The following is a 25,159-nucleotide window of genomic DNA, read 5'->3' as shown; positions in this document are numbered from 1 at the left end:
GCCATCCTGCAGCTGCAGGTTTGGTTGCATGGCAGCCTGCATTCTCCAGCGGATGCCGATTTCCTCAACGACTCTTCTCTCATCATTATCAGCCTGTGCTTCATATGAACTTCGCATACGTCTTCTGAGCTTGCCTTGCTCTGATCTGCCCGTTGGATTCCCGGCTTGGCTTCAACAAATTCCCGACCAAGACTAAACAATGTTGCATCAACATCCTTGTGTTGATTCCGTCAGCCCTGTCTGTTCCTCTGGCGAGATCCTTGACCACGGTACCATGAACAACCCAACAAGGGAGACACACACAACATATCATCACCGGCCATTGCATCGCTCGCTAAGGACCGGACGAGCCATGGACGACGGGGAACCGGTGCATACTCAGAAGAGGATCGGCGCCTCTCTAGGCATTGCGCAACCGTGAGGGGTTATTTTCCGCCATCAAATAAAAAAAACCGGGAGCATCCAACCAATGGCAATGTCTGATTTAACAAGTCTGTACAACGAATCCCCGAGAGCCTTTGGCGCTCCAGCCTGGAAGGGACCGGCAGAAACCCGCAGATATGGATCAACCCCAAGTTCGTGTGGTGCTGAGCCGCAGCCACTTTTCTCCTCGGCACCTCTCCTCTTGTCCCACCCACAGCAGTGGTAATCATGGTCCCAGGAATCGTTTGGTGCACCAACACAAGCTGGGCAGTCTGTTCAGACGCCATTGTGGTACCAAGGTCGTCCTTCAATCTGTACATGCCGCCCAACTTCTCCTCTCTCTGCCACCACCAACCTTGACCGACAACAGATCAGAAGTTCAATGCACCAATTATTCGGTTCCATGGCGGCACAGCCTATCAGCAGCCATTGACCTCACACCCATTCAACTTTTCAATTTCTTCCCATGTCTCCTTGACCCCAAGGCCCTGGAAATCGGGCCGTGCCCCCCTGATTCTGTTCCCTATCACGACGACTGTCACGATAACCAGCTGGACAAGGCATATCTAGTCCAGCTCTGTCTCGGAAAAGGGCACCGGTGATGTGACATTCATTCTGTCGGCTCACGTCTTCCACCTGTACCTTTTGATGACGGCATCCTTAGCATCCCATTGTGAGTAAAGATGCAATAGGGTGTCTGTGATGATAAGATCGACACAGGCTGGCACCTTTCGGGACTCCCAGACCGATCATTTTATCCCGTTCGAGATAATTACCCAAGGCACCAACCGGAACGACTCCCGTGTTCTTTTCCATCTGGAGGGAAGGACTTGGGTGTAGTACAGCTTCCTTCATCTGCCCTCATTTTCATACACTAACCCCTGCACGTGGTCATAGTATAAGACTCCTCTACCTACCTATTTATTCATATGCTCACTCCATCGGATGTCACATACCTAACTACATGTGCTTTCTTTTCAATTTCCTCGAATTTATAACAACCATTCAGTTGCGAGATATCAAGCACTGCCTCACCGCCTCTCATGGATCATGTTCCGGATATAGGACAGAAGACGTTGAATTTCGAGGATACTCGGCCGGGTGTTCTGATTGTCAGCATACACGCAGGTGAGCCAGAATGATCATTGGACCCGCCAGCAACTATGATCAGCAAGGCTTGCAGTTGCCATGCACTGGCGATGGCCTGGCAAGAAACGTTTTGCCATGAGACCAGGCCGCCGGATGCACTTACCATGTGACCAGAAGTTCCTTCGACCAAACGAAAAGAAACCAGAACTGCAGGGCGGAGACTGTCTCAGCCGGCAACAGCCAAGTTGCTTTCTTTTCACCCTGTTATCTGCACTGACCCTTGCGGGTCGTTCAAGACATCAAACAACAGCTATTATTGGCTTGAATAGAGATTTTATTACAGAGGAATCTTACCTTGAATTTTCTCCCTCGTCCACTCATGGACGCTACAACGGGAGAAAAGGCCCGGACGGGAAATGGCTTGAGCCAATCATGACTTTTCTTCTGATCTCTCATACGCAGCTTGAACGTGCGGGAAGACGCGAAACATCAAGCAGAACAAGGGACCATCCAAGTTATGAGATGGGTGCGGGTCAGGACAGGCAACATTCACAGCAACAGCAAAGCATGGACTTGATTCAAAATAACGCTTATTTAATGTACACTCATTCATCGTTATCGTCATGATCATACAGTAATCCCGATAGGAAAGGACCCCCTCGATGAACAAAAAATCTGGAATCCAGAAGAAGAAAAAGAAGCAGAAATCAGAGAATATCACCGGTCGTCAGGAGGATCGTGTTATTCTTCTCCTCACACCCCCCACCCTTTCCCAAACACCCAGCCCTTCAAACAAACCCCGCCCGCAGATTCTCATACTGACTGTCAGGGAATCTGAGCTGGTTTGGACTCGAATCGATGCCCCCCAGCTCCCGAAAGCTGGTCCCAATCAAGCTCTGCCCGTCGGTCCGGTCAGCAGACGCCTCCCAGAACATACTGCCCCCGAGCCCTCTCTGCTTGAGGTACGCAACCTTTCTCTGGATCATCTCGACCGTGTCAAAGGAGATGAGCTCCCTTTTGGCCGGGTCATAGCTGTACGTGGCGCTCGCCGCGGCGTCGTACACGACCTGTGCTCCGGGCTTGGGTAGGTCTTTGTAATCCCACACGCCATTCTCCCAGCTCCCGCCGCCGACGCCGGAATAGGCCTGCCCCAGTCCGTTTGTGTTGGTGAAGGCCCTCCCGTAGATTGGCATGCCGAGCACGATCTTGGACGCGGGGATGCCGGCCGAGATGTAGTCCGACACGGCACGCTCGGTCGAATATGGGGTGGCGGTGTCGTTTGTGTGGTAGATGTTGGCTTGGTGGCCGGCGCGGAAGTCCCAGGAGCCGGCGTAGTCGTAGGCCATCAAGTTGAAGAAGTCGAGGTAGTTGGCCATGGATCGCAGCTGCATGGTGTTGTAGTGGGTCGGTCCGGCCGGGCTGGCGATGGTGAGGAGGAAGTGGTAGTTGCTGGCGTGGGTAGCGGAGTAGGAGTCGAGGGCGGACCGGACCGCCTGAAGGAGGAGCACATAGTTGGCCGCCTCGCCAGAGCTGGCGGGGTATTCCCAGTCGATGTCCAGGCCGTCGAAACCCAAGTCGGCGAGGAGGCGGACGGCGGAGTCGGCGAAGCGGGCCCGCGAGGCCGGGGTTGAGGCGGCGGAGGCAAAGTTGGTGGAGTACGTCCATCCGCCGATGCTGAGGAGGACTTTCATGTGGCGGTTGGATTTCTTGAGGAGAAAGAGCTGTTTGACGCAGCCGTAGACATTGCGGCCGGGCTCGCTCCATGCTAAGACACATTAGGTAAGCGGTTGGGCGTCGTGAAAAAGGGGCGGGCTAGGGGTAAGTAAACAATCAAAAATCAAAAAGAAAGAAGAAGGGGGAAACAACATACAGTCGTCGGGGTAGTGCTTGTCTAGGTCGGCATAGGTGTCTGAAAGATAGACCTCGCCATCGGGTCGAAGATTGGCAAAGGAATAGAGAACATGAGTAATTTGTGACGCCGGCAGCTGGGCAGGTTGGTAGTTACGTCCATAGATGCCCTTGTGCAAGATCGGAGTCAGCCTCGATTATTCTTCAGGACAATATGACATTCATATCTCACCCAGTTGGTAAAATAAACAATATTCTTGTAACCACCAGACTGTCGTATGGTGACTTCGACCTCACTTGGAGATGGAATGGGTGATCCTTGAACGGTAGCAGCGAGCGAACAAAAAGAAAGGGCAGCCAACGCCGCTCTCTTGAGGGAGAAGAGTGACATTATGGTCGTTCAGCGACTTGAAAACATGTAGTGAGAGACAGACAGACACCAAGCGTGCTGGGATGAGGGGGAGAATGTAATGAGAAAGCTTTCGCTCGGGAAAAAGTCGACAGCAACCCGCCCCCTAAATATCAAATCGAGTGGCAACTGCACCCACAGCAGCTTTTGTTCGAGTACTCGGGTTGAAATCCAGAGGCTGGGAAAAATCAATCTTTTGAGTCTTTGGTGTTTTCCGTGATGGTGTTTCTGAGGCTGGGTGGTGGAGCAGCTGAGGTGAAGGCCCACTGAAGCGGACTGCTTTGTAAATGGATACCCCTGTTCAAAAACAATCGTCTCAGCTGCTGGCAGAGTCGGCAAGTAAAAACAGCGGACATTTTGTTTCCTCTTATAGTTCCCATAGAACGTTGTTTAAAGGAATGGTCCCAGGAGAGATCCCAGGACCTCCACCATTGACTTCATCTCCCCCAGCCTGCTGGGTACATAAGCATTCCGATCGATAGCAACGTTGCCGCGGTCCATCTCACGGGGAAGACTGCTCCGGAGAGCTTAAGAAGCACGATGGCTCCCTTTGAAAAATCGTTGACATGCGCATGTGTTGTGGTTGTGAACATTTTCAGTGCATTCGCCGTCGGTAATTTCTCAAATGACCAATACTATCCGCAACCCAGGCCGTGTCTATGCTGCTGCGGGCTACTTTGGATGCAACACTACTCTGGAGTCTAACCGCCGTCGTCGAGGGTGTTACCTGAGCTATCAGGCAAGTTGGTGAAATGAGGGGAGCATGTCGTTCTGACAAGACGCAGGTGGTGTGTCGAAAAGTTCCAATCAGAGAGCCAAAGTGTTGTCAGTCCTTTACCAGGTATCATCCAGTACAAACGTGATTGTGATCACCAGGCACCGGCCATGATCGTACTGTCCAGATTGGGAAGGTCGATACAGGCTACATGGAGTTTCCAACTTACCCCTGACCAAAAAAAGTCATGTCCAGGTTGTCGAAGGAGTACCGAGGTCTGCTTTGGTCTAGACTGTGACAGCATGCGTTAAGCTCATCTGCCATCCTGCCTTTCCGGTCGAAAAGTGAGATTTCGCGAATAGGGTTAGACTCGCGGTGAGATTTGGAGCCAGCTGGCTATCGGCTTTCCTCTGGTGTTGGGCAATCATGTGCTTTCGGACGATAGAGGTGTGATAACATGCTTATTCTCGACACCCGCCCGTTCGGTTGACCCTCAAATAGCCTACGTATATCTGGGCACCAGTATTGCCTCCAGCAACAATGTAAGTTTCAACTACCGGAGAGGCACAGCCGTCGGGCTGTCCCGCAGCAGCGGCACTCTCATCAAGAATCAAGAAAACTATCAGGTACACACATGCCCCACCCAAAGTTCCCTGGTAGCAGAATCCCACCCTACCACATGCTGACCTATCAGGTTGTATCACGGTTGCAGTGGACTATCTCTTCATCGATTGCAACGTTACCGAGGGGTCAAAAGACAGTTGTTAAACATATCGAATCTTGTTCAGCATGGGCCAGGGGCTGACAGAAAAGCCAGGGTACGCATTGGTTCACAAAATGATGGAACCTCCGAAGGTAGTGTACAGCTCAGCAGCAATAATGTGATATCCGGTTCCGTTGGGACTTGGCTACCATCTTAGACGTAGTTGTTGATAGTAGTCGGAGAATAGTTGTTGATGGTGGTTGTATGACATGGGCGAGCGCGACTGAGACTCCCCCCTCCAAACGGTATTACGGACGACCCCTGTCGCCCTCGGATGCGTATCAAGGGGAGCACCGGCCATCCAAAGATGCTAGAGATGGCCACCAGGATACCCAAGTATGTCGCTAGAACCATGATCGCACTGTTCCACGCCGGATTTTGTCCTAGCAATATCCGTACTGCCCATTTCGAAAACGATACAAAAGAAGCCCAGCTGCATCGCAAACAAAGTTAGAACCAAGACAAAGCAACCAGTAAGGATTAATTGGTTCGCACCTAGTCCTGATAAACGTGATAGCACTTCTTCGGTAGGATATCTTCTCCGATCCCTTTTCTTGCGCATGTCGAGAATTGTGATGGTCATCCGCCATGTACCCCTGTTCCATCACATCCAGCGGGTTGCTGGGCAAAGGAGACACATGAGGTAAATCGCCTGGGTCTGAGGATCTCTGAGAATGCGAGCGTCGTGTGAGGCGGCTCAAATTTGGTCTGTCGAGGGTACTGGACGACGAAGTTGTGACGCCCCCTACCATCTTGAGCCGCGTGTCGCCCATCAAGGCAAGGGAGTTGTCGGCGTTGCACTATGGGTGGCGTTGGCCAATACGGATTATTGAAGATGCATGTTCCACTGACAAAAAGGACAGAGAGGTCTGACGATACAGGTACCGACTCGTTGGTCCTGCTGGTCAACTGACAGATCGCTATCCTACGGAAGGTTGCGGTCGAGTGTTATAGATGCAGGAAAGAACGAAAACAAGCCCAGCGTCCCGATACGGACGAGGGAAGAATGGTCATTCCTATTCCTCAGGTCAGCAATTGCCAAGCCGGAGTTGGAGAGCGGGCAGGTGCCCTCAAGAGTCCACAATGTTTCTCGGTCTAATCCTCTTCTGTGGACGAGGCAGGAACTTGAGCGCTTTGCCGCCTCCCTCAAGGTCAACCAGGCGAAGCCGACGCGTCAAGAAAGTGGTTTGACCAGCACCTCCATTTTTTGGGTGCATGAGATCCTCAAGGTAATCTACAATAGACTTGCGATCAATGTTTTGACGATTGATGTCCAAGCCAGGGCTCGTCAAAGCCCTGATGAAGCGGTGATATTTCCATGTCCACCGTCGTTCCCGGCAAAGACTTTTCAGGAGGACAGACAAGGGTGTATCTCCTGCCCGGTTTACTTCGGTCAAGTCTGGGCCCGCTGCGAGGATGAGATCAATGACCTTCTCGTTGCACAGACGTTGGCCGGCCGCAAGGGAAAGGGCGCCATGCAAGTAAAAGCCGTTGGCAGCACGTGGGTCGTTTGAAAGGGGCTGAATCTTGAATATTAAGGTCAGCGCCTCTTCTGCCTCCAAGGCGATGACTCGGTTCAAGATCCTCTCAGACGAGCCGGGGCGAATGGGCAGATGGAAATTGGCGTCGTGGTGAAGAAAAGCGAGCAGAAGCTGCTCAGCCGACGGCATGGCCAAAGCTGGAGACTGCATGATGGCGTTCTTGACAAACAAGGCTAATGGATAGTCGCCCGATTCGTCGGGAGTGTTGACGCTGGCGCCGGCATCGATCAGGGAGTAAGCGACTGACAGCTCCATCGTCCGCAGTGCGTGGCACAGGACACGTGTGGAATCGACAGGGGTGAATTGAGGAAGTCCGCGTCGCGCAATTGTCTCCATTGCTCGAGTGGCACGTTGGTTTGCCTGGTTAAACATGGTCATGAATAAGGACGGATCTGAAGTCAACAGCCTGTCTGTATCGAGATCCAAAACAATCTCGAGCAGACTGTCCATGGAAGCCGTCGGGGCATCCTTAACAGCATATCGAAACAGATCCTTGAGAATATCAGGCTCGAGGCCGCTGCGGAGACATCCCTTGCGCACAAAAATATCGCAGGCAGCAATGTTGGGCGTCATGAATGCGTTCACGAACGGCGTCCAGCCTCGGTTGTCGGTGATGGAAAAGAGCTTCTCGATCCCCGGAAGGTTGAGAAAGAAGCGCAGGGTGAATAGTTGGAGCTCATCGTACGATTTCTGTCGTCTAAAAGGAAGATGCAGCATTGAGCTTCCATCTAGGTCGGTTTCGTCGATGCGAGCGCCGGCGTGGAGCAGTGCTCGCATGGTCTGAGCCAGGGCATTGTGATTCACCTTGGCCGGAGCCATTGCCTTGTTCGAAGGACCCACGATGGCCTGCATCAGAGCGGTTCGGCCCATGGCGTTTCGTGCGTGGACATCGGCACCTGCTTTGATGAGGGCCTTGACGGCAGGTACGTTACAGTGCTGGGCAGCGGCCATGAGCGGCGTGTCCCCGTAACAGTCCTTGGCATCCACTACGGCGCCCTTAGAGACCAGAGATTGCATTGTTCTCATCCGGGGAATCGCCCGTTCGTCCTCGCAAATATCGAGAGGACTCTGGCCTGCCGGTCGAGCAGACGGCATGCTGCACATGTGAAGCGGCGACAAGCCACCGCCGTTAGTGGTGAGTATGAAGCCACGATTGACATCCGCTCCTAGCTCGGCCATCTTGTCAACATCCTGAAAAGCGCCAAGTCGACAGGCCTCACCCAAAGGCGTGATGGTGGTGTACGGGATGTACATCTTGGTTTCGACGTTGATGTTTGCGCCAAGCTCCAGGAGAAGCGGCAGCGTGGAGTCGAACCGGCCATTGGCGTAGGCATGATACAAGGGTGTTAGCGTCTTGTTGTCCTTGACATCCACGTTGGTCTGGATTTTATTGTCCACAAGGTACCGGACGACGTCTGTCAGGCCCATGGCGGCTGCATGATGCAGAGCTGTGGCGCCATCCTCGAGGCCCCGATGCTCACCATGGGGATTCCACAGGTCCATGGCGGGAGTTGCCCCGCGAGACAGCAAAAGTTGGGCCACATCTGAGCGGGAATGGCAAATGGCGATGTGTAAGGGTGACCAATGAGGGACGTGCGAATTCTCGGGCGACTCTAGCGCGTTGAGGACACCATATAGGTGGGTGCAGCCGCAGAAGTTTTCTGAGCAGGCGATGACCGACACTCCATGATCGAGCAAAATCTGGACGATCTCCGTGTGACCACCTCTGACGGCAAGGTGGATGGGATGAAACCGACGGGTCACGGTGCCTGGGCTCCGGGTGGGAATCCTCGGGCCAAGACCTGCTCCGTAGTGGCCGTCGAAGCTCGAGGTGGAATCGTCGGTGTCGGAAGACATCATGTCGTCCATCAACACATCACTCTCGCTATCCGACTCGGAATCCTCGGCGTGGCCCCAATGGTCCGAGGCTCCAATGCTGCTGGAAGGCTGGTTGGTATCGAGGGTGGTGGCATGGTCGCTCTCTTCGGCGTCGAGGGACCACTCCACCACGGCATTGGACTCGCACTCGTTGTCAGATTCCCACACACAGTCATCGGCATTCCCAAGGGCAGCGCTCTTGGCCGTGGCAGTGGCCTTTTGCCATTCACTGGACGGAAGTTGATCAACAAGCTGGATGTTTGGATCGAGACCGACGGCGAGTGCCATTTTAAGCGTCTTGACCATGCCGCACTGCGCGGCCCAGGCCAGCGGCCATGCATCACCACGCTCGGCGGCGCGCCGGTAGAGATAGGAGTTTGCCGCATCATAGAGCCGCTTGTCGGTGCGCGCAAGGGATGCAATGTCCTTGAGGCGGTCGAGGTCCTCGATGATGAACTCCAGGAGCTCATTCGGAAGCGCGGACAGGGAAGCCGGCGCCATGGTTGCACGTCTGCTGTAAGTTGAGCCGCGTGGTGCCACCCGAAAGGAACCTTCTTTGCTTGCTACTGTGTGTGGTTGCGAGGGAGTCCTCAGAAAGCGAGAATCGCGCTTTGGATAGCGGACATGAAGAGGAAAAGAGAAAGAAAAGAAGGGTCGAGACGCGGTTGCCTGGGTGCAAACGGGGAGAGAGACTTCCTTGTCAAACAGGCTGATCCACAACCTGAGCACCTCATGGAACTGGAAGATGGGAAGAAAAGCGTCTGTACTGCCGGTGTCTGCACTGACCGCTGCTGCGACCCTGCAGGGCTGTCCACTCAGCGCTGCAGCGGGCAACCCCATGCTCCACTTTGGCGCTGGTTCCCCTGCCTCCTCCACATGGCAATCTCTTGGCGCGCTGTCTCTGGACTGGGCTGGCGGTGACTGCCGGCAGATTCAATTTCGCCGACTTGGGTCTTTCCGCTTCGAGCTCGGATTGGGGGTCCGCAATTAGCCAAAACGTCATGCAGCACCTGCATCTCTTCTGGAAGTTTTGGTGGAAGAATTCCACCCATCACCACATTCGGCCCGGGTCTTTACGGTTATACTCGCCCACGTGTCGCCGTGCATCATGCAACGCTGTCTATCATCAAGGGAGCATTGGCCTTGATGTGCGGTGCGGGGTCTTCCGTCCAGAGTCACCTCACCAGCTCAACAGCACGCAATGGGGTGGGATACCCATCCCTAAGGTTGATTGTCCGGTTCGTTTCTCTTTAGACCTCTCTTTCAAGTCCTCGGGCCTGACAACCCTATCATTTGAGCGATGATAGATTGGTACAAATAGTATAAATTCGTTTCCTCATCGATAAGGCGTGGTGGCAGAGTGGTCTAATGCGCAAGACTAGAAATCTTGTTCCTTCGGGAGCGTCTGTTCGAATCAGGCCCACGTCGACATATCTTTTGCACTTTTTCTACACATTATCTCCAGTACCACCAGTTTTCTTGTCATGGTCAAAGTCCGACGCTTTCTGTTCTTATTCATCTATTCATTTCTCACACAGTTGCACTCAGCGATGTCATTTTTGTTGTCATCGCCCGTCTATCTATAAGTGAGCACTCGCGTAAGGGTGAGGAGTTCGAGTACATATCAAAAACATTGGAGCAAAACCCATATAGTAAAACATTTCAGCGTATTATTTCGTCAACAGATGAGGAATGAGAGTAAATAGGTGTCGTGCATCTGCAATTCAAAACTCGAAGTGATATGCCACGCCTCCGTTCGCCGCGTTCCCCATCAACTGCACCAACAAACAAGATGAGCACCCGCATGCGTGATCATGCCAACTCCTCAACCCCTGGCCCCCAGGTGACGGTGACTTGCTGTTGGCACCATGATCAGCCCATCTACCTGCACCTAACCTGCATCCTGTGCCTCAATCATAATCTCGTTCTCGCCGGAGCCAACACCCGCCCATCATCCACGATCCGTGCACCTTTAAGTCACGAGATTGTCAGACGCACTGCGGTGTGATGCCACGGGCATCCTGTCCAGGTCCTCGAGGCACCGGTGAGTAGGGTTCCTGGAAGTGGATGGGCTTAGTGCCTCAATATCGACAGTCGACACCAAAAACCGGGCAAAGTTGTTGGTGGTGGCATGGGTGGTCTGCTGCGCCGTACCAGGAGAACATTCCCCGACCTCCTCCGCCTTCTCTTTTTCTCCCGTCTTGCCTCCTCGTGGCGTTTCCCTCTTTCCTTTCTCTTTGTGCTCGGTTACACCTCGCCATCGTCTTTGGTGCGACTATCAACGACCACCATTCTACATGGGACGGCCATCCACACGAGGCCATAATTTCTTGAAGACTCCCAGTGTGAAGCACTGATTACACTCTTTCAATTTTGCGCAGTTTAGCATTCGCTGCCTTTCTTTTATTTTGCTGCATAACACTTCTGGTTGGAAAAGAGACACAGAGATGGGTAACACGATATCCATCGCGCGGAAGGGGTTGTGGGGGTTTCATGAAGAACCACGCATCAAGAGGAGATGTGTTCGGCGGAACCCACCTCCGAGCACAGGCACCTCGACGGGAGGTGGTAACGGCTCGGGGGGCGGGACAGGAAGCGGGAGTGGAAGCGGAATCAGCACCGGAGGCGGCGGTAGCAACGGCGGCGGCAGTGGGAGTGGGAGTGGGAGTGGGAGCAGTGGTGGAAGCGGGAGCGATAGCGGTAGCGGTAGTGGAAGCGGGCGCGGTGGTGATAGTAGAAGCGGGACAAGTCAAAGCGGCGGTGGAATCAGTAGGGAGCATGGCGACGAGGGCAATACTGGCGGCAAGGGAGGCACTGGAAGCGAAACAAGTCATGACAAAGGAAGCGGGGACAATGGGGGGAATGGCAATGACGAAGGAGGTGGGCGTCATAATGGGCTGGAATCTCTCGGCGGATCAGGGACGTCGCCGTCACAAGCTTCAAGCAAGAAGTTCTTCCAGGCAGTAGCAGGCTCGACAGGTGGGGCAAACTCGACCGATCCCTCCAACACAGCAACTCCGACCGATGAGTATGGGTCGCCCCTTCCGAACCCAACATCGTTGCCTCCAGGATCGGACAGCTCGGACAGTTCTGACGGAACAGTTGTCGGAGGGGGATGGCCATCCACCGGTGTCATTATCGCAATTGTTGGCGGCGTCCTTGCCGGGCTGGCTGTTCTCCTCGTCCTCGCATGGCTGGGTCATCGAGCATGGAAACGCCGTGAAGAGAAACGGTTGATGACCACGGAAAAATCAGGAATTCCGCCGCTCTTTTCGTCCGAATCATTTCTTGCCCCTCCTCCTCTTCCGACTCCTGGCACCGCGGTACACAATACATCAACTCTGATCTTTCGAGCGAAGGGGCTGACGAAACCGCCCACACACCCGTTCACATCAATCCACGAAGCCGATAGTTCCACAGCTGTGCACGAAATGCCCTCCCCGATGCCAGAAACAATCGGCAACCGACACGAGCTGGCAACACCAGACATCTTGGAGATTCCAGACTTTGGCGATATTGATCTCGACATTACAGACCACGAGGACGATGGTGATGATCTGGGAATCAGAAGGCCGACTTCTCTGCTATGATGGCTAGTTGAGGTTCGGTAGATTTAATATTTAATTCTGTATGGAATGTGGGTACTGATGTAGCATCCACAGTCGGTTTCTCGTTACTCCTTTAGAGCTTGGCCGGAAGAGGTTGATACACGCCATTGAATGCATACTCTCCGATTGGGAGATAAGTTCCTGTTTTTTTAGCATCCGCCGCATTAGTCAATTCACCCTATCCAACAGTACGAGGTATTTGTTTGTCCTTTCAACGTGTCTTCTAATAGCCCTCTCTCTTATTGACTTTGTTGACCGGTTCCGTGTCCTCGCTCAATCTCTTGAGGTTGTATTCCAAGATGGACAGGACTCTTTCATTGTAATGTGTCGATGCGCCAGATACATGGGGAGTGATGATGACGTTTTCCATACTCCAGAGCTCGTGTCCATCTGGAAGAGGTTCAGGGTCAGTCACATCCAGAGCTGCACCTTTGATCAACCCTTCCTTCAGCGCGTGAATGATATCTGGTGTGTTGACCACAGGTCCGCGGGCAATGTTGGAAACGAATGTCCTTCCCTTCCTGCCGTCCGCCGCCAGCAACTCAAACTCGGCCGCTGCGAGTAGGTGTTGGGTGTTGGGCGTCAGGGGGGTGGCGATAACCAGCAGGTCGAGCCCAGAGGTCAGGAAAGCATGCAAGTCTGCGCGCGAAGAGCCCGAGAACCATTTGGAAGGGTAGATCCCATCGGGGTCTCCAAGCCCTGGGGGCGTCCAAGAATGGTCTTTTTTCGAGGCGGGTGTAGTGCGAGGATGGAGGGTGTAAGCATGGACGTTCATGCCCATGGCAGTGGCTAGACGGGCTGTTTGACGGCCTATAGAGCCATAGCCCAGAATTCCGCTGACGGCGTGTTAATCTTGATGAGCCCAACGGTAAAGGTAAAACATGGAGGGAACAGCACGGGGAGACCAACATTGTTTTCTGGACGGCATCATCAATAAGGTTCAAGTCAGATCGATCCCATCGGCCTTCTTTCTGCTTTTCATGATAATGGGGAACTGGGGAGGAGAGATGGGTCAGTGTTGAAGATGAAATCAGGTATTAGGAGGGAAGAGGCGAAGCAAAACACCCACATCGATGTTGAAAGGCTAGATATGTGCCAATAATCCATTCTGATATCTGGGGGCCGTGAACGCCATTGGCTGTACAAAACTTGGCTTCGGTGTCCTTGAAGATTGGCAGATCCAACACATGGTTGGCGCCAGCACTTCATCAAAGGGAGGTTTAATCAGCCATGCCACGTACTTCGTACTGGTCCTATGCTAATCATTCTATTCTTACCTCATGAGTTGGACGTATTCCAGCTTTGGGGCTTGTTCCGGCGTCGGCAACACCGTAAAAGTCAAGAGGACGGTGACATCCTTCCATTCCTCGTCAGGGAACGGGGCCCAAGTCTGGTCCCACTCTGTTTGTCGATAGGTGACCACTTGCAAGCCCGGAAACTCAGCTTTGAGATTCTCAATGAACTCGGCCGGCTGTTTCCAGGGCATGACCATCAAAAGTTTGTGACCCCGCAGGGTCTTGTTGACTGTCATTTTCGTTATTGATGTGGAACGGATAATAAGAATGTATTCAAAGGAAGGGAAAGTCAAGTTTATGAAAAGAACAGTTTGACTTGAACTTGGTTTGTGCGGGGATCTGGACAACACATTCCGAGGTGGTGTCTTATCAAGCCGGGCGTGCCGGGATAGCACGCCTTGGGGATGATGCGATGTGGGGTGCTTCTTTTCCCTTATCGGATTAATTCTGCGATACTTCAGGACTCTCGATTGGTGCCCTCATTTGCCTGGCCCTGAAGCTTTCTTGCGCTGCAGTGGAGTTTGAGGTCTGGAAATCTCGGAACCGGCCGTCCTGACCCTCACTCAGAATAATCCTGGAGTGGTATTGGGTGTCTTGGCGAACAGCCTTATCACAAACCTGATCATCAACATGCTTCAAAACCAGGACGCCATAAATTATTCGCAGAGCGATACTACAAACACACGCCAAATCATGCCTCGTGCAGCCTGACCTGCACACCGCTCCCGCTTCTGTTTTCGATGGTATGGTGGAACCTCATAGGGGCATCGGCTGGCTCTTGCGCGTTCTCGATCTTGTCGTATCGCTGCAGTAATCTCACAATAACATATGCGGTTTTCGTTCGCGCAAATTGTTCTGTCTTTCTGTCAGTCCAGGTTCTTCTGAGCCAACCTCCACGGGAGGGGCGAATACTCACGACCCAAACACTGACGGATACCGCCGCCAAATGGAATGAACTCGAAGCCGAATTTGCGGCCTCCATTCTCCTCCCACCTTTCAGGTCGGAATTGATTCACGTCAGGGCCCCAGATATCATCCCTCCTCGTCATGGCGTAAGTTGGGATGAGGACCTGCGTTCCCTTCGGCACAAACATGGGGTCGTTGCCGTCGTCCCCGCCGCCCCGCGGCAAAACCGTGTCCCGGACGGCTACTCTTTCATTGAGCGGGATGACAGGCGCCATGCGAAGGGCCTCATTGACGACCGAGTTGATGTATGGGATGGAGTCTCGCAGCTCTTTGAACTCGATGCCGCTCGGTTGGGATGGGTGGTATGGACCAAACTGTTGTAGAATTTGCTCTCGCAGCTTGTTGAAGACAACCTGATGGCGTGCCAGGAAGTAGAAAACCCATCCAATTAGGGAAGCTGTGGTGTCTCGACCGGCAGTAAGGATGTTGAGTGTCTGGCTGCGCAGCTCAACGGGGTCCTGTGTTAGCTTTGCAAGCTCATCTAAGAGGATGTAGCGACCCGGGGAGGTGAGCCCAGTCTCGGACTGAATCCCGGCCAAATACTTGTCTCCGCGCTGGAGCCTCAACTGCACAAACCACTCGGCGTATTTATGCACAGCTGCGCAGTGGGCGTTGAACTCCCTGGTCGGCAGCAGCCAGCGGTATTTCCAGAGGGCTCCTCGTGTCTCTACCCAGGCCTTCCCGGCGTCCATGTGGGTGCCGATATTCTCCCGGTCGGGAGGTTCATACCCAGGGATAACGGGCAACTCAACCCGCTCCGATGGGTTCTGAGAATGAACCGAGTACCCATAAATAAGCTCGGTGGTGATGTCCAGGGTCATGTTGTAAAAAAGGGGCTGCAGGTCGAAACTGGCGGTCCATCCCTTCTCACCGGCTCCGTATGATCTGTCAATGGCAGAGAACAACTGCTGGACATGGCGCTCGATCAAAGCAAGGTCGTTGATCTGGTCTTTGGTGAACTGAGGTCGCACCAGAGCACGGGAGTGCTTCCAGGCTTCGCCTCTACTGGTGAAGACGCCGGAGCCAAAAAGCGGTTTCCAACTAGCATTTCTCTGCTCCCCAACATCCCAGTCGGGGGCCTTGCTGGCGAGCATGGCCTGGACGTTGGCGGGATCGCGGGTCACGATAAGCTCGTAGTCGGCAATCGGGACCACACAGGTGTGCACATCTTTGCCCATCTCCTGGTCGATGGCCTCGACGACGTACTGGGGACCTCTGTCGGCCTTGGTGGCCTTGACACTCTCAACAAGCCGGCCGAACCCCAAGAACCCCTTGGTGGGCATCACGCAAGCGGGGCTGCATCCCAACCGAGCTGCTTCTTCATCATTTCGCCGTCGGACAGATTTCTTTCTCTGGAGAGAGTGAGCAAGCTGGAACACGCAAATAGCCGCTGCCACTGCGAGGGCAAACAGGAACATGATAACAGAAAGGTGAAACGCAGGGTAGGTATAAGTCAACAGAAGAGTGAGAGGTTCAAGAAAAGCATTGCTCACGAAAACCGTCTCCTCTCTTGATGTAGTGCGACAGGATCCCGGAGCTTGGAGACAGTCCCGAATGCTCGGTCAGCCGTTAATATTCCGTGGAGGGAAGGTCGTCACCCACGGCGCCTTGATCCAGGTTTTCAATGACTTTTTCAGCAATATCCGAGAGAATACTGGTATACGCCGGTGCATCGTCGGTCGCAATACGCAAGGCCGGCGGCAATTGATGAGGGATCGTCCCAATCTGCTTCCTTCTTTAACTGCAACCGTTACCCAAGACTCCGACCCGAGAATCTTTCATCGCACCGACTACTTACTCAAGGTTCGCCCGGTTGTGAGTGGCTTTGAGGCAGCTTCAATGTGAAAACACCACGTTCCTAGTTTACCGCACGTTTTACTTGTAGTCTTCCTCCCGGTGCGCAGACGGAATGAGTCGCGTACCGGATGGTTTTGAGCCGGATTTTCTTGGGTGTTCTTGGGCCCGTTCCGTGAGTAGTTTCAATTCCCTCGGATCTCAAAAGACCGCCTCCTGTCTGTCATCTTTACCTTCGAAACAAGTTGATCGCGTGCTGGGATCAGCCCCCGTTTGTCTTCATATAATATCTTCCCAGTTCAGCCTCAACCTTCAGGTTCTTCAAAACAATCAAGTCCTAGATTCAGATTCGGTACTTCTCGGCATTATGGCCGTCAAATCCCCCCTCCTGGCATGGGCAGTGACGCTCTTTTGCGACCATGTGAGAGCAGCCCCGGCTTCTCTGGTACCGCCTCATTATTCCGGAGAAGCTCAGAGACTGGCGGATCCCACATACGGCCCCATTCCAGGCCAGTCAGATCTTTACAATTATTACTGGGGCACCGATAGACCCTTCCCAGGCAACATTTCGGATCCAATCTTCCCAACCCAGAAAGGGCCCCCTGGTGTTGATGACTGGGTTTGGCAGAACCTCTTGTCGGCCGAATGGCTAATCTTTGAGTTTTATCAGCAAGGCATTGAGGCCTTCACCCCACAAGATTTCGTCAAGGCGGGGATGCCCAACACCACGTATAGGCGCCTGATGGAGATCCGCAATAACGAGGCCGGCCATCTGCGCATCTTCCAGAACCAAATCTCGCCGACCTCCATCAAGCCCGGTCGTTGCCAATATCGGTTCCCCTTTACTGAGCCCGTTGGGTATATGGCGCTGATGACGGTACTTGAGATTTCCAGCATGGCCTTCCTTACAGGTCTGGTGCAGCTTCCCAAGCTCGACTTCAACAAAGGAGCCATGTTGGCCATCGCCGAGGTTGAGACCCGCCACGAGGTGTGGGCGCTGCTGGACATTTGGAAGGCAGATCCATTCGGCGGTCCATCCGACACCATCTTCCCTTTCGCCGGTGAAATTCTGGACTCCACCAATGCATTCATTGTCCCTGGAAGCTGTCCGCGTGAGAACCCGGAATTTCCCCACAACCGACAACGGCTGCCGGCCCTTTCGGCTGGGAAGGACACTGTGAGCCTGACGCCAGGCTCGAGGATCAGTCTGCACTTTGACGACCCACGTAACCAGCCCTACTTCAACAAGCGCATCCAGTATTATGCCGTGTTCTTTCATGCAACGGCCAGTATCAGTGTTCCCATTAACACGCGTCACTGGCCCCGCGAGGAGATCTGGGTGACTATCCCTCGCAACTTTGAGACCAAGGGGGTCATCGTTGCGTGCGTTGCGGATCGACAGGGGGCGCCCACAAAGGAGTCGGTCATTGCTGGTCCAGCTGTCATCTTGGAACAGCCTGCAACCCTTGCAACGGCTCTCTTGCGTGGCAAGTCGGGTTGAAGATGACCGGCTTGCTTGATCAAAGATGGATCGAGCGGCGCATGTATTATGCCTGTCGGGATATCATTTTGTACAGAACCTGGCCAGCTTGGTGTTTTGGGCATGGCTGGGAAAAGGCGCTGTTTCTGTTGGCCATCAAATCTCTGTTTTTGAAAAAAAGACATGTCTATAGCCGGGGACGAAGTCATTTTGTAGAAGCAACAAAGACATACGATTCTACCTACAGGACTGTCTTGCTGTTATTTGTATTTTCTGAAACTGGGTATCCATCACGAAAACACGCCACATGTATGTTTCAGGATGAAAAAAGGACTTGTGACTTAACAATGCTATCGGTAGAAGCATATTTCAGTAATTGAAATCCACCTCCCAGCTTCAGACCTTACTTCTAGGCCATCCAACTTCATTCATCATCAATACACACATACCAACAAAGCACCAGAACACCATCAACGCTATATTATCTCATATACCTGTCTCATCTGGTCAGTATGGCCATCAACACCGAGTCAATGCCGACAACCGGTACATTGGATTCCTCTCAGCAAGCTCAACACATCATCCGGCTTCTGCTCCAATCCCATTATTTGTCAGCCGAAGATCAGCTCAATCTGGCTCTCGCCAACAAACACATGGTCGGGATCATTGACATCGAGCGCACCCGTCCCAATGTCACGGATGTTCCATTTGAATACGATGACAGCCTCGTCAATCAAGCGATCAAAAGTGATCGGGAAGATTGGCTTGAGTATCTTCTCGGCATCGGAGACTTCACTGACAAGGAGGCCGAGAAGTCTATCAACGGGCTACTCATGTACCACGATGCTTTGGACGGCGAAAACGACCGTTTGCATCACACTATGGTTACGCACCTACTGCTGGAGCTCTGCTTAAGATTCGATGCAGTAAGTTGTCTTCGATCGCTCACCATTCGTGCTACTTGAATTGATCAAAAATGTGCCGGTGGTGAGGCTTACAGAGCAGGTAAGCTTTCGAGGGATGCTGGTGACGCCTCTCTCTATTGTTTCTTCTGGTCTCCGGCTGTCAAATATCAACCTTCTGCTCAGGCAAGGAGGTATCAAGAGACCTTTTGAACACTGTCATCGGGATCCAGTGAGAAAATTTTTTGACAAACCCCTTTTTTGCCTTGTTGATGGATATCTCTCTGCCATGTCACGAGAAACCGTGGCATAGGGATAGGGAATCACCAAAGAATTGGATGATCAGAGCCAGAGACATGGAGATGACTGATTCTGCCTCGCATTTTTAACTTTCTTTGCTCCGGGGGAGTCGTGGGAGTAGTGCAGCGAGCACTGTAGATAATCCACAGTGTCTTCTTTACTAACGTGCGTGATAAGCGAGCCGACCGGATAAGCGAGCCGACCACTTTTTATAAGATATGCGTTCTTCTCCTTTGACAACAATTTCCTCCACCACCAAAAATGGATTCTTCTTCAAATGAAGCCAAGGTTATTTTGGCTATCGAAGCTCTTAAAAACAAACCTTCTTTAAGCCTTCGGGCTGCAGCCAAGCTTTATTCTATACCTTATGGTACCCTCCGCGACCAGTATAATGGCCGACCTGCAAGACACGATATTCCAGCCAACTCGCGCAAACTCACGGATTTGGAAGAGAAAACGATTGTTCAATATATAATTGAGCTATCTGCACGTGCATTCCATCCCCGGCTTTCGTACGTAGAAGATATGGCCAACCGAATGCTACGCGAACGCGACGCGCCTCCTGTTGGCGTACGATGGGTGTTACAACCTGCACCAGGAATGGATACAGACTGCAAGGCAGTACGCCGAAGGTGAATATGACAGGATGATCGAAGGTTGTGACAAGCGTCTCAGACACGGGTTCACTGTCAACAACAGGTTGTTCTAACAAAGAGCTACTGAAAGTAGATTGTAGACAAATGAACTTGAATTGCTTGCATGAGGAATCAGATTCCTCGATACGGGGAGCGCCCGGCGCTCCCCCCTATTTATGTCAAGCTGTCTACATATATTTCTGAAGTATCTTTGTACCTTGCTCAGTGTGCTCAGTGGTCTTGGCCACTGATCAGACTGAGCAACTCCTGATTGGTTGCACGGGGCTTGTGGGTCTTTCCATCCCTGGCCCAATGATTGGCTGAGGTGCCCAGCACCTCGGGTACCACCCAGTGGTTCCTGTATAGGGGTATTACGCTTGGGACGTAACACGTTTCCTCTCCTCCCTGGTCTTCGCCTCGAAGACCCTTGACGCTAGGAAATTGTCGTTGTGACTGTAAGTTTTCCCTTTCATCCTTTTCTAAAATGCCTGCTAACAGGGTGCAGAAGAATTATCAAAAAACTCAAAGAAAGAAGTCGCAACCGCGATCTTCTACCGAACGTCGTTATTCCCTTGTTGATTACGCTAATACTTTCGGTTTCGCCATGCCCGTCGATTGTTCTCGTTGTAAGCGGCTGCGGCTTACAAACTGTAAGGCTGCCGACCGTAGCTTGTCTTGTCAGAATTGTCTGCAAGCGGGGGCGAATTCTTGCAATATTTATGGTGAGCCCTCGTCGGTGCTTCGTGGTCTTCTTGAAGAGAAACGGCGCTTAGACCAGGAGAAGGAAGAGACGCTTTCGAAGCTCCTTCGTCTGGAGGCTCAGTCTCGCGCACTGCAGTTGAAGGCGGGTGAGGCATTTTCTCGGGAATACACTCTGTTGCGGGAAGAGGAAGCAGGGGAGCAGGCGGAGGTTGCTAATCCTGCTGTTACTCGGGAATCGGAGTTCCCAGTCGCAGAGGTCGATCGTTCCCTGTTGTCCTTTGGGGACGCTGGTAACCTTGATTTCTCGGGTGTCGACTGGTCGTCGTTGGATCCAAATCTTTTATCCCAGGTCGGTCTGGGTTCTGTCGGTGAAACTGCTGGAGCTTCTCCGGGCAGTCCAGGAAGTCGACAGGTTCCCACGAGTTAGACTCTGGTCCGTAATCCAGCCATTTGACGAGATATTGGAGTTCGTTGTTGCTGATTCGTGAATCAGGATATTCTCGACGTCAAATTCTTCTTCGTCGTCGACCACCTCGAGCCGTGTCTCGAGTTTTGCTTTCTTTGGGGCTGGTTCAAGAAGGGAAATGTGGAATACTTTGGTTCGTACTCGCATGGAATCGGGAAGGGATAATTCGTAGTTAGATGTTGAGATCTTTTTTTCTTGATCTTGAATGGCCCGATCTTCTTGAAATCCAGTTTCTTGCTTGGTCGTTTCGTGTGAAGATTGCGTGTGAGAAGAAACACTTTATCTCCCTCCTCGAGGGGAGGTCCCTCGACCCTATGTTTGTCGTAGTGGGTGCGCATTCGTTCCCTGACAACTTCGAGTGTTTCTTTCAACATGTTGTGCATCTCCTGCAATCGTCCTGCGTGGATCGCTGCACGTGGTACCTCTGCTGTTGGTCCCTGTCGTAACTCGGGTTGGAATCCGTAGTTGGCAAAGAATGGTGAGACGTTCGTTGTCTCTGTGTTGCTCGAGTTGTATGCTAACTGAGCGGTTGGTAACAGGTCAACCCAGTTGTCCTGTTCGAAGTTGATGTAGCACCGAAGGTATTGTTCAATGACTTGGTTGAGTCGTTCGGTCTGTCCATCTGTCTGGGGGTGGAACGCTGTCGAGAGTTTTGACTTGACGTCTAGTCGTTTCATCAGGGCTTGCCAAAACTTAGAGGTGAAGAGTTTGTCTCTGTCCGAAGTGATGTCATCTGGCAGTCCATGTTGGCTCACGATGTTCCGTTCGAATAGGTAGGCGAGCTGTTCTGCCGTAGTGGTTTCTCTGAAAGGAATGAAGTATGCCCACTTGGTGAGTCTGTCAACCACTACCCAGATGGCGTCGTACTTGGTGTTGGTTCCATCTGGTACCGTTGAGCTGGGGAGTTTGGTGATGAAGTCCATGGAGATGGATCCCCACGCTCGTTCTGCTGTGGGAAGGGGTTCGAGAAGTCCGTAGGGTTTGTGTCTTGCTGCTTTGCTCTTGATACATATCTCACATTCTCTTACCGCTTCTTCCACGATCCTTTTCATTCCTGGAAATGCGTAGTGCTGTTGTACGCGTTCGAGCGTTTTTCTGATACCTGGGTGTCCTCCGAGTTTGTCGCTGTGGAGTTTCGTGACACACGCTCGTCTCTTGTCTGCTGGTACGTAGGCCTTGTCGTTGTACCATACTGGGTCGTTGTCGTCGGGCCCGGCCCGTAGACCTAGTTCCTGTATCTCATCCTCATCGACGTCTTGTCGTTTGGCTTGGAACTCGTAATCTTCCCATTTCGTGTGATAGGTTCTTGTGCAGTCTTCCCAGATCTGGATGGCGTGTTCCAGTGTTCCGTCTTTTTTTTCTTTAAAGAGGGGGCTGCATCGATCTTTTCGTTACCCTTGTGGTCTGGTCTTCTGCTGAGCGCGTCTGCTCTAGCGTTCTCTTTTCCTTTGACATAGTGGATGCGGAAGTTGAAGGGGCAAGGAATTCTGCCCATCGTACTTGTCTTGGACTTAGTTCCTTCGTGACGAAGTACTTCAAATTCCGGTGGTCTGTGAATACATCCACTGGTTCCTCAGTCCCACTGAGATATGGTCTCCATTCGTCAAATGCCTCGATGATGGCCATGAGTTCCTTGTCGTGGATTGGGTAGTTGAGTGCTGGTCCAGAAATCTTTTTGAGACAAATCCTACCGGGTGTCGGCCGTCGTTAAAGTATTGATAGAGCTCTGCTCCAATAGCAAAGTCTGACGCATCGGTCTCGACATAGAATGGTCTGCTGAAGTCTGGCATTCGTAGTACGGGTTCGCTGCTGATAGCGTCCTTGAGTTGGTCGAAGGCGTCTTGTTGTTGTTGTTTCCACTTAAATGGTGTTCCTTCGCCGGTCAACTCGTGCAACGGTTTTGCAATTTTCCCAAATCCTTTGATGAATGATCTGTAGAAGTTGATGAATCCAATGAACATCCTAACTTCCTTCTGGTTTGTTGGTGTCGGCCAGTCCCGGACTGCCGTGATCTTAGCTGGTTCCATGCGGATCTCTCCTGGTGTAATTTCGAATCCCAAAAGACTGTCTTCTGCACGTGGAATTCGCTTTTTCGTGGGTTCACCGAGAGTCCTGCATCCTGCAGTGTTTGTAAGATCTGTCGTACGTGCTGTCTGTGTTCTTTGAGGGTCTTCGAATAGATCAAGATGTCGTCTAGGTATACAAAGGCGAATCGATCCAGATATGGGCGCAGGGTGTGGTCAATCATGCTTTGGAATGTCGCAGGGGCGTTAGTGAGTCCAAATGGCATGACTTGGTACTCAAAGTGTCCGTAGCGAGTCCTGAAAGCTGTTTTCCATTCATCCCCTTCCTTAATCCGGATGTGGCCAAAGGCCATCGGAAGATCCAGTCGACTGAACCATTGGGCGCCTGCCAGTCGGTCCTTCATCTCCCTGATAAGCGGCAGCGGATACCTATTCTTGATCGTTTCCTCGTTGAGTTGTCGATAATCGACCACAAGCCTTAAATCTGTCGTTCCTTTCTTAGGCACGAATAAAATGGGGTAAGCTGCTTCGCTTTGTGATTCTCTGATAAACCCCTTTGGTAGGTTCTCCTTGATGTACTCTTGTAAGGCTTTGTCCTGTCGTGGACCTAGGTGATATGCTTTGTGGTATCGTAACTTTGCTCCTTCCTTCAATCGGATCTCGTGGTCGAAAGAGGTTCTCTTGGGGAGCTCGTCCTTCATCTTGTGTCTGAAGACTGTAAAACTGTGGTATTCTTTCGGAATGTTGCTGAGGTCCTCCTTTTCCTTGGGAGGCTTGTGCCTCGAGTCGTCACTCGGGTCTTCCTCTAGCTTCTCTGGTCTGACATACATCACCCAACCTTCTGGTTCTCTGGTGTGCGAGGGTCCTTCCTTGGTACTTCCTCTGTCAGTTGACATCGGCTCGTCGTGGCTCGTATGTCTCGTATGCTCGCAGGGGCTCTCTTGTCCCTCTGGGCACCTGGGAGCTCTATCCAGTTCAGCTCTGTTCACCCGTCTGGTGTCAAGCCTGGAGTTGAGATGGCCATTCTCCCAGTCTATATCCGGGTTGTACTTCTTCAACCACGGATGTCCCAAGATCATGTCACACTTGGGTCCGGTTGGCAGGATATCGAAGTCCACTTCCTGCGGGTCGTCGTCCACCGTGATCAAGAGTGTCGTTTCCCGTGAACTGATTCCTCCATCATAACTGGCCGTTTGCCCTTCGTAGGTCCTCATTCTGTATGGTGTTTTCTTCATGACCCACGGCATCCTCGTCTTGTTCACGAACGAGGGGTTGACGATGTTGATCGAACTCCCTGAGTCGATCACTGCAACTGCTCGATACTCCTTTCCTTTGGAGTTTGTCCATCGAACTACTACTGTCAGGGCACTTTGGTTTCCTAACACTGTGGCTCCGGCAACTGTCTCGTAGTGCCACCATGGAGGTCTTTTCTTGGATCCGGCTCGCGGCCTCCTGATGCGAGTTGTGATCCGTCGTCGTGGAATTAGTTTGTTCCACTGGGGCCTGGGGAGGCCCGTTGGCCGTTCCCGTACGTGGGACTCTGGTAAAATCGGATGGTCCCGAACATTGTCTTTCCCACGCTTTCTGTCGTAAGTGGTAGTCGCTTGCCAAATTCACGGCGTCTGACTCCAGTCCTGATTCTCTAGTGGTGTAATAGAACATCTCGTGTCGCTCGAGGTACTGTTGTTCTAGTCGTCTGCGGAAATCGGGTCCCAAATACTCGTTGGCGAGTTCTTCCAATGTTCCGTATTCTCCATAGGCATCATATGGGAGGTCTCTTCCTGGGTACCCCTTTGACCGAGTGACTTTCTTGTTGGCCTTCTTCCTGACCCTTGCTTGGCTCTTCTGTCGGTGCCAGTCTCTTGCCTTTGCGCGGCGGTGACGGGCGCACCAAACGTGTTCACAGTCCTCGAGATCCAAAGCATCCTTGTCCCAACATCCTGTGGGGACCATGTTTTCCACAACAAGTGTGTATTTTCCTTCCGTTGTTGTGGTATAATTCCAATCCTCCTCCGATCCTGCCTTGTGTACTTGCAAGATGGGGTCGTTATCTCGTCTGGAAGGGAATACCTCGTGGTAAACCTTGAATCGATAATGGACTCTGCAGTAGTCGTAAATGCAGTCAAACCATGCAACTGAGTCGTGTAGTTCGTGGCAGGGTATAGCAAGAGGTACGTCGTCTGGGTGAGGTTCTGCCTTGGTGTGCTCGGTGGGGTGTCTTCCCCGTAGACCACTGGTCGTCCTGGTCTCTCGAAACGCTCGTTCCAGTCCTTGGCTGTCACCCACCAGTCTGCATTGTTGCTCATGTCCCAAAGGGTGAT

The 25,159-nt window shown here is 52.4% G+C and overlaps 7 protein-coding genes and 1 non-coding gene across 8 annotated transcripts; 2 read left to right on the top strand and 6 right to left on the bottom strand.

The window, feature by feature from the left end:
* Window positions 1-2,230: 2,230 nt before the first annotated feature.
* CHT4_2 (Chitinase 4) lies at window positions 2,231-3,751 on the bottom strand (the record flags this gene model as incomplete). Its single annotated transcript, XM_062888495.1, has 3 exons — window positions 2,231-3,277; window positions 3,383-3,530; window positions 3,593-3,751. 3 exons carry the CDS (start codon window positions 3,749-3,751, stop codon window positions 2,301-2,303), a joined length of 1,284 nt encoding a protein of 427 aa, XP_062744360.1. The 3' UTR covers window positions 2,231-2,300.
* A 1,649-nt stretch (window positions 3,752-5,400) lies between these two features.
* On the bottom strand, window positions 5,401-6,020 carry QC762_301960 (uncharacterized protein; the record flags this gene model as incomplete). Its single annotated transcript, XM_062888494.1, has 2 exons — window positions 5,401-5,680; window positions 5,743-6,020. The coding sequence occupies 2 exons, from the start codon at window positions 6,018-6,020 to the stop codon at window positions 5,401-5,403; spliced, it is 558 nt and encodes a 185-aa protein (XP_062744359.1).
* A 297-nt stretch (window positions 6,021-6,317) lies between these two features.
* On the bottom strand, window positions 6,318-9,506 carry QC762_301950 (uncharacterized protein; the record flags this gene model as incomplete). The annotated part of the gene is made up of 1 exon (XM_062888493.1): window positions 6,318-9,506. The coding sequence occupies one exon, from the start codon at window positions 9,504-9,506 to the stop codon at window positions 6,318-6,320; it is 3,189 nt and encodes a 1,062-aa protein (XP_062744358.1).
* Window positions 9,507-10,012: 506 nt separating this feature from the next.
* Window positions 10,013-10,094, bottom strand: QC762_0049450. Its single transcript has one exon. It is a non-coding gene; the product is annotated as a tRNA-Ser (tRNA).
* A 236-nt stretch (window positions 10,095-10,330) lies between these two features.
* QC762_301930 (uncharacterized protein) lies at window positions 10,331-14,079 on the bottom strand. The gene is made up of 4 exons (XM_062888491.1): window positions 13,552-14,079; window positions 13,344-13,477; window positions 13,184-13,268; window positions 10,331-13,110 (listed from the first exon to the last, which is right to left on the bottom strand). Exons 1-4 carry the CDS (start codon window positions 13,803-13,805, stop codon window positions 12,498-12,500), a joined length of 1,086 nt encoding a protein of 361 aa, XP_062744356.1. The 5' UTR covers window positions 13,806-14,079; the 3' UTR covers window positions 10,331-12,497.
* Window positions 11,114-12,256, top strand: QC762_301940 (uncharacterized protein; the record flags this gene model as incomplete). The annotated part of the gene is made up of 1 exon (XM_062888492.1): window positions 11,114-12,256. One exon carries the CDS (start codon window positions 11,114-11,116, stop codon window positions 12,254-12,256), a length of 1,143 nt encoding a protein of 380 aa, XP_062744357.1.
* Window positions 14,080-14,260: 181 nt separating the features above from the next.
* QC762_301920 (uncharacterized protein) lies at window positions 14,261-15,953 on the bottom strand (the record flags this gene model as incomplete). Its single annotated transcript, XM_062888490.1, has 2 exons — window positions 14,261-14,424; window positions 14,486-15,953. The coding sequence occupies 2 exons, from the start codon at window positions 15,951-15,953 to the stop codon at window positions 14,261-14,263; spliced, it is 1,632 nt and encodes a 543-aa protein (XP_062744355.1).
* A 743-nt stretch (window positions 15,954-16,696) lies between these two features.
* QC762_301910 (uncharacterized protein) lies at window positions 16,697-17,830 on the top strand (the record flags this gene model as incomplete). The annotated part of the gene is made up of 1 exon (XM_062888489.1): window positions 16,697-17,830. The coding sequence occupies one exon, from the start codon at window positions 16,697-16,699 to the stop codon at window positions 17,828-17,830; it is 1,134 nt and encodes a 377-aa protein (XP_062744354.1).
* Between the last annotated feature and the right edge of the window lie 7,329 nt (window positions 17,831-25,159).

The sequence above is a fragment of the Podospora pseudocomata genome, chromosome 3, assembly GCF_035222375.1.
Source record: "Podospora pseudocomata strain CBS 415.72m chromosome 3, whole genome shotgun sequence".
Classification (NCBI taxonomy): domain Eukaryota; kingdom Fungi; phylum Ascomycota; class Sordariomycetes; order Sordariales; family Podosporaceae; genus Podospora; species Podospora pseudocomata.
This window is presented reverse-complemented; position numbering and strand designations above follow the sequence as displayed.